We start from the raw sequence: 11,972 nt of genomic DNA, 5'->3' as shown, positions 1-11,972 counted from the left end.
GAGACAGGCATGATAGTTTCACATTAGGCAGATCAGTCAGAGGAAAGAGATCACATGTGGGCCGAGCAGCTGGAGAATCTACTCTTTTATAACTACCTGTTTTGCTGTGAAAGACGAATCCCTTTTACCCCTTGCTGTGTCTTTGAGAACACTTGGAGGTGTGTGTGCTGGTTTGCAAATTGCATTAGGGATAATGAAATATCACAAAGAAAGGTAGATCAGAGCTGGGTGTGGACCCTAACCAACTCTCCTTCTGATCATAAACCATGGGTTTGCTCTGTCCCACCCCAAAGATATTTTTGGCAATCTATTATATCTGGGGCATGTTGCCTGACCTCTTCACATTGCCATTTCCTCACCTGTACAAAGGGTGGCTGTGAGGGTGGATGAGGTCCTCGGTGTGAAGCACCCAGATGGGGCCTGGCATCAGTGCCCATCCAGTCCTCTCTGGCTCTGAGCTACTTCTCATAGACCGGACCAGCTCCAAGGCCAGCCCCAGAACAAAGCTGATGTGGGTGTTCCAGGTTCTAATCTAAAATGCACTTACTTCCTGCTATCTCAATTTCTACTTGCTGGAAGTTTCTGAGTTCAGTGAGGGAGTTGCCTGTTGCAGAGCACAGTTAACAAATGATTTTGGCATTTCTCTTCATCTTGGGGGCATCAAAGGGGTGTTTTCTCCTACAGAGAAGCATATCTGAAGGCTTTGTGGATACTACTTTCTTGAAGTGAGAGGATAAAAGGCCTTAGACAGGAAAAAGAATGAGACAGAGACAGACACTGAGCCAGGTTCCCACAGAGAATTTATTGAGGGAGCCAAAGCCAGTGAGAGGACGAAGGAGTCCTACTTCAACATCCCTCCTTGAAGCTGCTGGCCTCCAGCATGATGGAAGTCTGGGAAGGGAGGGCCTGCCCTGTGTGGGGCCACATGGAGCCTCTCACACCACAACCTGTCCCACCCCAAAGACCCAGACATAGAGAGAGAAGATCTAATTCCCACCCAGGAGGGTGCTAATGATATGCCTTACTCATCCCACCCTCCCCTAAACGGCTAGAGCTCTAGCCTTCAGGACCTCTGGAAGAAGGGCCAGGATGCCTGGCCCTCGGATTGGCCAGTCTAATCCTCAACATGAAGGCCAGGGAAGGGTCTGGCTGACAGCTCAGTTCAGACCTGGCCCCGGGCATCTATTCTATGAGCTAACACTTAACATCCAAACATGATTAAAAACACTCAGGACAGTTCTCCTGCTGACAAAGGCCACACCCCAGATAATGGCAGTCCTGCCAAACCCTGGCCAGAGATAGACACCCAAGCCACTGGGTGTGAGCACATGAGGAGACAGAGTTACTCTGCCCCTTGGGGAGGCCCTTCTAGGGCTCAGCTAGGGCCCCAAAGCCTGGGCTTGTGCTCCTCCCCATCCAATGCCAGGGATTCCCCCACAGATCTCCCGGAAGGGAGGAGGCAGAGAGCTTGTAAGAGGCTCACCGGTGTACGGGGCTGGAGATCAGGTCTACTGGGGTGAGGAAAAGGCTGCAGAGGGGTGGGGCACTGGGGCAGGGGCGCTGAGGGGCTCCTCAGATTCTGGCATGTCATCCTGGAAGTACTCGGCCTGGCGGTACTGCCAGAGACGCAGGTTCCCATCCCACTGCAGGGCAGAAGGTGGCAAGTAGTCAGGGGGTGCTGCCCTGCCTAGGTCCAAGTCCCAGACATGCACTGGCCCCCCAACCCCTGCCACCTCACCGAACTGCTGACAATCTTTTCCTCAAAGGGGTGCCAGCTGACGTCACGCACGCAGGCCTTGTGGTTGGTCAGCTTCTTCACGATGTGGCCACTGAGGAGGTCGTACACTGTCCAGGGAAGGTCAGAGTGGAGACGGGGCTGCCAGAGTACCTTCTAAATACCCCTCACAGTTCCTGAACTGTACTGCTTACCTCTAGGGCAATTTCCCCACTTTTGCAGGGAGCAAAGCCCACACCAGAGGATGATGTAATTTCTCTTTCTTTTCCCTACCTCGGCTTGAGTGTGTGGTCTGGCAGAGCTTGGATACCTCTCCCTGGCCCTTACCTAAACTTAACAGGGTCAAAAGTTAAGAAAATGTAATGTGGCTTTAAAGCTCTTTACAACAATTTTCTATGAAACCCATAAGATATGGAAGGCACAACAAAAGTGAACAATGGGCTATCTGCACAGACACCTGAGCCTTCTGGAGTCTTCTGGACAGGGGTGCATCTTCCTTTCTGAGTGGGCCCCTGAGTGCCTCCCTAGGTATGGCACTGTCTTAGGCTCCTCATAGCTGTACATGTATTTGTGTCTTTCTGCACACTTTCTGCTTTAATGACTGCATGTCCTTTACTATGAGCTTGTCTTCTTGTGTCATCCTATTTGTCCCTGCCCTCCATTTCCGCCCCCCCCGCCCCGGCTTTTCATCTGCAATCTCTTTCTTTCCTTGACAGGCTAAAAAAATAGAACTAAGTATATTTTTGGCAATCTATTATTATATTTACTAAATAGAAGCCTATGTTCCTTCTTTTAATGTTTATTTATTTTGAGAACGAGAGAAACAGAAGGTGAGTGGGCAGGGGTAGAGAGAGAGGGAGACACAGAAGCTGAAGCAGGCTCGAGGCTCCGAGCTGTCAGCACGGACCCTGACATGGGGCTCGAACTCACGAACCATGAGATCATGACCTGAGCCGAAATCGAAAGTCAGATGCTTAAGTGACTGAGCCACCCAGGTGCCCCTATGTTCCTTTTCTTAATTTAACACGTTAGGGTGTCTGGGTGGCTCAGTCGGTTAAGCATCTGACTTTTGATTTCGGCTCACGTCATGATTCCAGGGTCATGGGATTGAGCCTGCGTCTGGCTCACGCTGGGCGTGGAGCCTGCTGGAGATTCTCTTTCTCCCTCTCCCTCTGCCCCTTCCACACTTGAACTCTCTCTTAAAAAAAAAAAAAAAGTGCTAGTGAATACAATGTTTTCTACTTCCCTAAGCCTAACCTGCTCCAAACTGAATTAAATCTCACTTATAGTCACCATTAAGACATTTAAGGTGGTTACCGGTAACAGGCGCAATGCCAGAGAAATATTCCTGCCTTTCCCAAGGCCCCCTCTTCTGACACAATCCTTACCGACAACTTTGCCAGTAGAGCAGCCACTATAGATGAACTGCTGGCCGGTGCTATGGGTGGGGGAGAATCGGCAACGGATAAGGGTATGCAGCACCCCATGGCCCCGGTAGGTCATCAAGGAGCTGTCTCCTGGGAGTTTCAGTTTCCGCCAGGCTGGGTAGGGATGCATGGAGAGCCCTAGGTTAGGGAGTCTGGATTCTCCTGTATCATCAGTCCTCAGCAAAGACTGATGCTTACAGATGACTGCCTTTCCAGTCTCCGACTGGTGGCTCCTTCCCCACCTAATGTTCACCAATATGGCTCAGCATGCTGGTTGTGAAGATACTGAAATACTTTTTGTATTGGTTGTTTCTGAGTGAGCCCCAGCCCCGGGAACCCCAACTCTCCCCAGAGTTCAGCAAAGACTTCACGCCTAGCAAGAGGGAGTTGGGGGGAGGGACCCAGGCTACGGTCACATCCACTGTGCCCATGCCAGGCTTTACCAGGGGTTAATTATTTTAACTACCACCCCTGACTCTTTATTCTCTAGATCTCAGGTTCTACCTTCCACTCTCACCTTTTTTGGGTACCTGCTGCCAGCGGTAGTCCCAGTTTTGCTGTGTGGCAGCCTGCCGTGAGGCTTCCATACCTTCCCGACTAGAAAAGCGTCGGATATCCCAGAGCTTGATGGTCTGGTCTTTGGAGTTGGAGATGAGATACCGGGCATCACCCTGTGAATCCCCAGATGGGGAACAAGGTATCAGAGTTTGCAAATATCGGGGTCTGTCAGTCCAGCTCTGCTTCTCCAGGTGAGGGGGAAGAATGTCAGTCCTTTGACTTAGCTTGCCTCTTTCTTCATCCAGGTGAGCTCACCATTGGTATTCTACCACAGACCTGACCCCCTGGCTAGGTTTCCCCTTCTTTGCCCAGGGACTGGCTGGGCCTCCTATTCTATCCTGGAATAATTGTCTTCTTTCCTTCCACAGAAAGCCCTGCCCTGCTCCTTGAGGACTGGTGAATACAGATGGAGCTCATGTTTCTTGGCTTAAGTCCCTTCCCTAAACTCCAGCTCTTGCAAACCTTAGCTAATAAGGAGCTTGGTGAGTTTCCATGCCAGTCCACTTCGACAACTGTAACCTGGCTGTGCGGTTCTGCTTCCCTGCCCACCTTGCTGTCAATGAAGGTGATGCCGTCCTGATGTCCAGCCAGTGCACCCACGGGCTTAGGGTCATCCTCCCGCATGGTGCGTCGATCCCACACTTTGCAGATGGCATCATCACCCCCAGAGAATAGGATTTGGGAGCTTATGTCAGCAAAGGCCACTGCATTCACATCATCCTCATGGGACTCAATCTAGCGAAGAAGGAAGCCAGAACACCTAGGACCTCTTTCTAGGTCTTCTAATAGGCCAAAGACCAGGAAGCAGAGGCTCTAAGTTTCAAGGACATTACCTGAAGGGTGCGCCGGTTCTGTTCTCGATCAAAGACGTATAGGCAGCCATCATTGGCCCTGAAAGGGAAGGGATAAAGAGGGTCCTGGAGCCAGAACTGAGAGGACTTATGCTGTGTATGCTCTAGAGAGTCCTTGTTGCAAAGTCCTGCTGAGGGGCAAGCCCTGGTCTCTTCTTACACAGGAGGTGGGAAAAAAGTTAGCTGTGTTTTTGCAAGCAGGTTTGAGACATCCCATCTCATGCTGGGGAAACAGTGAGCAAGAGGTGAAGCAACTCGTAAACCCTGACCTTGGAGAAGGGCTGGTTGTTCTCCACAGTGGGGTCCAGTACAGTCTCTGGGAGAACTCCTACCTCATTAATTGAGGAGTGCATCCCCTACAAATACTCACCCTCCTAACACTTCCCGTCCATCTGAGGAGACAGCGATGGAAAAGACAGCAAAGCGACGCTCATCTGGCCTAAAAAGAGCATAGAGCATAGAAGGAACTGGGTTAAGTGGACTCCCCTCAGCCTTTGTTGATCTGCACAGAATCTGATGAGGATTGTAAGGCACACTTCTAAGGGGAAAAGGAAGTCCGGCTAATGCGTGCCAGAATGTGGATCACCTCAGTGAGGACGCGGAAATAATCCCGCAACCATCTGGTTTACCCTGCTCCTCTGGCTGAAAAGGATGGGCGCTTCCCTCCCAGGAATCCGCACAGAGACACTTGCAACCAGTGTACTTTCTCCCTCTAAGCAGGAGTTCCAGTTCAGGAGGTTTGCTCCTGGAGAGCCTTCCTCTTGAGAAGTTTCTGATGAGTCTGCCCAAGGAGGGAAGCCAGTACCTTAGATCCAGGGCAGTGTGTGTGTCTCCCTCCCCGTAGATGTTGCAGATATGAACTAAGAAAGGCAAGAGAGACAAGAATCTTTCAGAGCTGGGGGAAGGAGGGTGGAAGTAAAGCTGGGCAGGAGATGGAACAAAGGGCAAGGATGTCAGACCCTGGGAGTGATCCTCCCAGGAGAAGGGATAAAGTCCTGGCACAATGGACGTGGGCATTCGGGAGACCTCAGGTCCTGGGCTGGAGAGCCAGTAGAAGTCTGGGGCATACTCACTGTAATCAGACCAGCTGGAATATAGGAAGTGGTTCCCATCAGGGGTGAAGGCCACGTCCAGTACGCTCCAGCCTACATCCCGGGCCTTGATGCTCTTGAATTTATGAAAGCGGCCATACCGGCAGTCATACAGTCGGATTGTCTGGTCTGGGTAAGTGGGGATCAGGCAGAATTAGGAAACCCTCTTCTCGCATCCTCTCTAGATCTGACCTCTCCTTCTCTGTACATCTGTGGAATCTTCCCTTGATCATGGGGAATGTGTTCTGGCTAAGCATCCTAACCCAGGGTCAGCGTTCCCTCAGTCTGGGGCTTTCTAGCCTCAGTCAGGGGGTATATTCCTTGTTTCAGGGTAGTTCGTAGGACCAGGGACTGGTACCTTGGCAAGCAGACATGAAGATCTGACCATCTTTGCTGTAGATGCCACAGAAAGCTTTCTGAGAGTAGGTATCAGTGAAACCCAGATCGTTGGGCAAGAAGCTGGGGAGGGAGAGGGAAAGTGAAGGTAAAGGAAGCTGAGGATGAAGATTATCCCGGTTAGCAGAATCCTAACAGAGCTGGGTGTGAGTACGAGGGCGAACTTCCCTTTTGGCCTGGGGTATAATCCCTGTTCTTACATTCATTTATCTTCTCAGTTCCTACGCTTTTCCAGTTTGTTTACTCTCAAACTTTGACCCCATTTAACTTTAATATCCCTGACCATCCTTTTATACCTGTCCCTTCAAAGTTTAGGGGATAAAACCTATCTGGCCCTTAGAGTCTCTCCACCAAGCCCCATACTCACTGAGACATCATTCGAGACCGTTCTCCAAGGGAGAAGCTTCCCCGGTGGCAGAGGCCCCGTTCTCTCTAAAGGAAGGGATTGGGGAATATTGCTAGCACAAACAGAGGGCCACTGCAGCCACACCAAGCCCCCTCCTCCAGAGATTGCTCTCCCTACAGAAATAGACACCACACACACTAGTGTGTCCCACCAAACTCCGATGTAGACTGGCTAAGAAGTCTCCAGCTCCAGCACTTGAGGCGTCCTTGGAAAGTTTATTTCCCTCTTCTCTGGGGCAGACAGAGCTTCTGGCTTCCTCAGGAGGCCTGCTGCCAGGCTGGGTAGAGGTTGAGAGGCCTACCTGGTGCAGCATTTGAGGAAAGCTGTGCTCCCGGGCTGCCCGTCTAAGCCCCAGCCGCCCTGTGGCCAATTCCACTTGTGTCTTGATCTCATTGCATTCCAGCTCCCGGGTGTCAGGAGTTGCGTCCACTGTGAGTATCAAGGAGAAGTTTCATCCTAGGTTTTGCAGCCGCAGAACTGTGCTCCAGCCCACTCAATGTGGCCGAATATACTACAGCTGTGAAGGCTCCCTCATTCCCTGAGTTATCTCATCTTATTTCAGTTTAACATATGTTCTTACAAAAAAAAAAAAAAAAAAAAAGAAAAAAGAAAAGAAAAAGGATTTTCTAATGAAAGTCTTCCAATGTTAGGTTCTCAGTCTGCCTTTCCTCTTACCAGGTGGGTTGTATCGGTCCCCAAGACGGCCATCCCAGGCACTGTCATGCTCTTCCTCCGAGTCTGAGAGGGCCTGGATGAGTTGTAAATTTGCTGCACCTCCTCCCTGCACCAACCTCACTTGGCCTCTATGGAGAGATGCCCATGATAAAAGGGAGGATCCCTTCCCCAAACCAACCAAATTCAGAGTCAATGGCTATCCACCTACTACTCAAACCCTACACTGTCCCTGTTTTGAAGTTTGAGGCTGACTAGACCTTGGCTGTAATTTTCAGTCTCCTATAAGATACTGTAGGAAATGAATCTTCATGCTTACAGCAGGAGCGGAGAACTGCAACACTCCGTGGATGTTGACAAACCTACTAAACTGACTTCCTAGAGAGCTAAAAGTTCTAAGAGCATTTCCTTCTGAGCCTCTTGCCTGAGGAGTCCAGAATAGAACTAAAGGGATCCCCAGGCTTGTCTTCTTCCCAAGGAGCTACAGCTAAAAAACAAAGCCAGTGGCAAACCTTTTTGGTTAAGTGCTGGTGGTCAATTTCCTCAAAGCATTCTTTCCTCAAGAACAGGGTTAGAGTTAGGTTAATTTAAACTTGTTTTTCAAGTAAGTCCACATGGCCTCATATCACATGTCAATAACTTCACAGAAGTTGAACACCCACCTCCCCAGCTCTTCTCTTTACCCCTCACATCACTCCTTTTCCATCAGGGCCCCATTTTCATTTTATTTTTTACTTACTTGGAAAACAGCTTACATTTGTGTAGAAACAGCTAGAGAGGCTCCCCTGAACAGTTCCCTCAAACACAGAAGTGAGTTTGTCTTCGTGACCCTCCCTAATTAAGAACTACTCTTGTTGTGTATTGAGATGAGTGCCATGAATGTCCAGAAGGGAAGCTCAAACAGAACAGCTGGTCTGGGCTAATTCCATTCCCTATCCTCTTTAACTTCACTGCCTGGAGTTGGGATCAAGGGACTGTGGTGGTCCCTGGTGGGGACACATCAGAGGGTAAGTTACCTGCGGAGGAGATAGGCCAGTACCTGGGCCAGATCCACATCTTCATCCTCCTCTTCCTCTTCCTCACTCCGACGCAGGCTAGCCCCTCTTCGGGGCAAGCCCTCAGAGGGGTCTCCGGACCCAGTTCCTGCGCTACTGCTGTTCCGTGATCCCATCTTCTGATCACAGCATCATTAGGTCCTGTGCAGGGACTCCTCGTGTCACCTCCTTGGGTTTGATGAAAGCAAAGCCTGCTCTAGAAACACCAGTGTCTCCTGAGATAGAGCGGTAGCTATCTCTAGGAGGGCGACCCTTCCTAGGGACTGAGATCCCTTCTCTTTAGCCTGTGACAACTCCCAAGGCTTCAGGACCACAAACCTTCCCCAATCCTGTGAAGCAAAAAAAAAAAAAAATCAGAGAGTGAAGTCTAAGGAGCTACCCTAGCTCACCAATGAGAATCCTTTGAAGAGGAATTTCTCAGTTTTCTACCTCAAACTCACCTATCAAAGTCCCTGGGGGGAGTAGGTGGGTGAATTCCCAGGTAACCTCTCTGGCCGACCAATCAAAACCCCTCGCGGAAGAAAGCGCCTCATTAGCTTATCTCATGTAACCAATCAGAAGCCTTAAGGCTCTGAGACCCCCGACGCCCCCCTTACCGACCAATCAGAGCGCTTCTTTGCGAAAGCCGGCAGCAGCGACAACCAATGAAGTTAGAATTCAGCCTAACACCCCTTCCTTCCTCGCCTCACGCCCACGTGGTGTGCTGGGGGTGTGTACGCCAAGTGGGGGAGGCAGGGAGAAGCCGAGAAGCCCCTCCCACTGAAGCCGGCGGTTACTGCCGCGCGCGAAACCACCCACCAGCCGGGAGCGGTCGCAGGACCCACAGCAGCGCGAGGCCTTGTTTACACCGACTGCGGTCGCAGCGTTGGCCAACTGCTCCTCCGTCACGCGCCTCCTTCGTCATGCATCTCCTGGCTTCCCGGCCGGAGGACTGCAGACGTCACGCGTTGCCCCTGACGGCCCCGCCCCCTTGGCCCGCCAACTGGACAGCTGAGCACAGTGATTGACAGGTGGGCGGGAGAAAGTGCGTGAAGGGTGGGAGGGGAGGAAAAGCGCGCGACCGAGGTGGGGCGTTCGCTCTTCCTTGGGAGGAGTAGTGGGGAACCGGCTACTTCCTGATTCGGAGACAACGGAACTAGGCTTGATGGGTGAGGGGCGGGGCTTGCAATAAATTGGTGGTTCGCTACCTAGAGGTGTCTTACCGAGGGATACCATTTGCCGTCGGCCCCTAAAATTCTTTTGCCTTCGCAATTTTCAGACGATCTCTAAGGGCCTCCCTTTCGCCTTCCTCCCGACCCGGCTCCAGCCTTATTTTGCTGGCGGTAGCTTCAGTCAGCCCAGACCTAAGGGGTGACCGGTGCCTTTGGGGTGTGATCACGTCACACAAGGGGATCTAGGCCTCCACATCCTCGCTTCCGGGTTTAGCTTCCGGAAGCCTTGTTTTGTGGGGACTACTCTTTCTAGACCACCCTTTAGTTGCTTTGGCAACTTTTCAAATGACTCCTGGCTTCCCTTCGCGGTCTTTGCAGACGCTCCCTGACACACCCGTGGGTTTCTAGGGACCTTTCCGGTTCCGTTTGTTCCCCTTGGAAGCCTCACGGCTCTCCGGGATTTGCAGACCTTCCCTAGACCCTCGGTCTCCGGCGTGCCTCCTCCACTCTGGGAGTCCAGCGAGTGCACGAGCGCCGCCTCCTACCCTTCCTCGGGGTTTATGAGTAAGCGGCTGAGTCCAAGGCCAGGACGTGCTACGTCTCGGGATCTTCTCCCAGGCTGGAAGTCGAGTGACCTCGCCGCTCCAAGTGCAAAGGTCCGGGGTCCAAGCTGCACTTCAGCGCCTCTAGTCCGCGCTCTTTTATAAGTGTTGTTAACTCTCCCTGGGCCCCTGAGGTCAAGAATGGGTGTGGTCAGACCCGAGGACGCCTCTAGGTCTCTAGACCGCTAGGTGCAAGCTTATCGTTTCTGGTCGCTAGAGCCGGCATCTTAACTGGCGTGCGTTCTGTACTGGACCCTACTCATGGTTTAATGGTCTGCTCTCGCCGACTGAAATGCCTGCTTTTTGAACAAGCACCTCGCACTTTCATTTTGCTGTGGGCTGTACTAATTATGTAGTAGATTCTGCCGGTCCCCCATCTCTCATTGTCAGGTAGCTTACTAACAGTTTCCCTGTAACGTTTATTGAGACCTTAGGATTCTGTGGTTTCTGGGCTGTCCAGCCTGGAAAATCTGAAATCATTAAAAGAAGAATTTATTTTCTGTTTGCCCTTTTAATACAGTTCTTCAAGTCTTAAAGATTAGTTGAAGTTGTTTTCACCGTCACCACCCAAAATCAAAATTTCATTACTTCTGTTTGCCCTTTTAGTACAGTTCTTCAAGTCTTAAAGATTAGTTGAAGTTGTTTTCACCGTCACCACCCAAAATCAAAATTTCATTACTTCATGCCTCTCCTATTTGATCTGCTGGAAGTGTTTTTCTCTGATAGCATTTAGTTCTAAAGAACCTACAAGTGGTTCACTTTTGTTTATTGTTTCAGATACAAACTTCCAAATCTGGTTGTCTTATTTTTTTATCGGCCTTTTTACTGTAACTTCTGCCAAGCAATATGCCCATAAATTCTGTGCTGTTTCCACCTTTGCACCTTCCCAGGAGAATTTCTTACCTGGGGGAAACTTTGTAGACTCCCTTCCTCCTGACCCAATGGAACCACTTACAGGAATCTAGCTGGGACCTATATGCTAAATCTAGCCTTAAGATTTATGTTTGGGCCGCCTGGGTGGCTCAATCAGTTAAGTCCATACTCTTGGGGCACTTGGGTGGCTCAGTTGGTTAAGCAAAGGACTTCTGGCTCAGGTCATGATCTCCCATCCGTGGGTTTGAGCCTTGCATCTGGCTCTGTGCTGACAGTTCAGAGCCCGGAGCCTTCTTCTGATTCTGTCTCTCTCTGCCCCTCCCCTGCTCACACTCTGTCTCTCTCAAAAATAAACATTAAAAAAAAAAAGAGTCCGTACTCTTTTTAAAAAAATGTTTAAACATTTATTTACTTTTGAAAGACAGAGACAGAGCATGAGCAGGGGAGGGGCAGAGAGAGCAGGAGACACAGAACCAGCACAGAGCCCCATGCAGGGCTCAAACCCACAAACTGTGAGATCATGACCTGAGCCGAAGCCAGATGCTTAACGAACTGAGCCACCCAGGCGCTCTGAGTCTGTACTCTTGATTTCGGCCCCCCACTTTGGGCTCTGTGCTGACATGGACCCTGCTTGGGATTCTCTCTCTCCCTCTCTCTGCTCCTCCCCTGCTTGCTTGCTCTCTCTCAAAAATAAATTAATTTAAAAAAGGATATGTTCAACACATCAATTAATGATAATAGTAAAACACTGGAAACAAAATATTCTAAATATACTGTAATATGGGAGTATATTGGTTAAGCAAATTATGCTCCATGTGGTAGACACAGAAATATCAGGTAGTCATTAAAATGATGTAGTCTTTTTTTTTTTTTTTGCTATGGGAAATTGTCCAAGTTATATGGTTAAGTGTTTTTTTAATTTTTTTTTTTTTTTTGGCAAAGTGCAAGTGGGGAGGGGCAGAGAAAGGAGGACAGAGGATCCAAAAGTGGGCTCTGTGCTGACAGGCTGATGATGTGGGGCTCGAACCCACCAACCATGAGATCATGACCTGAGCCAAAGTCAGATGCTCGAGCCACCCAGGTGCCCCAGGTTTGTGGTTTTTTTTTTTTTTTTTTTTTAATGTTTATTTTTTAGAGGGAGGGAGGGGCAGAGAG

General features: G+C 50.2%; 2 protein-coding genes across 9 annotated transcripts in view; one reads left to right on the top strand and one right to left on the bottom strand.

Annotated features, from left to right (window-relative positions):
- Positions 1 to 783: 783 nt before the first annotated feature.
- DCAF11 (DDB1 and CUL4 associated factor 11) lies at positions 784 to 10,067 on the bottom strand. Of its 8 annotated transcripts, none has more exons than XM_060619298.3 (15): positions 9,888 to 10,067; positions 8,153 to 8,359; positions 7,140 to 7,267; positions 6,766 to 6,893; positions 6,426 to 6,490; positions 6,021 to 6,121; positions 5,645 to 5,791; positions 5,377 to 5,431; positions 4,942 to 5,010; positions 4,554 to 4,611; positions 4,270 to 4,455; positions 3,680 to 3,833; positions 3,124 to 3,276; positions 1,739 to 1,845; positions 784 to 1,643 (listed from the first exon to the last, which is right to left on the bottom strand). In XM_060619298.3, exons 2-15 carry the CDS (start codon positions 8,305 to 8,307, stop codon positions 1,509 to 1,511), a joined length of 1,641 nt encoding a protein of 546 aa, XP_060475281.1. In that variant the 5' UTR covers positions 8,308 to 8,359; positions 9,888 to 10,067; the 3' UTR covers positions 784 to 1,508. The 8 variants fall into 8 exon arrangements, with proteins under 8 accessions (XP_060475281.1, XP_060475276.1, XP_060475275.1 ...); XM_060619293.3 differs by having other exon boundaries at positions 8,153 to 8,520; positions 9,888 to 10,066; XM_060619292.2 differs by lacking the exon at positions 9,888 to 10,067 and adding an exon at positions 8,990 to 9,103 and having other exon boundaries at positions 8,153 to 8,520.
- NRL (neural retina leucine zipper) overlaps positions 9,091 to 11,972 on the top strand; it is a 30,057-nt gene continuing 27,175 nt past the window's right edge. The window contains exon 1 of the mRNA XM_060619304.2: positions 9,091 to 9,201. The gene's annotated coding sequence lies outside the window, so the exon portion shown is untranslated. The remainder of the gene's footprint in view (positions 9,202 to 11,972) is intronic.

The sequence above is a fragment of the Panthera onca genome, chromosome B3, assembly GCF_046562875.1.
Source record: "Panthera onca isolate mPanOnc1 chromosome B3, mPanOnc1 haplotype 2, whole genome shotgun sequence".
In the NCBI taxonomy this organism is placed as follows: Eukaryota; Metazoa; Chordata; class Mammalia; order Carnivora; family Felidae; genus Panthera; species Panthera onca.
Note: the sequence above shows the minus strand (reverse complement) of the source record. Positions and strands in the feature narration are given on the sequence as shown.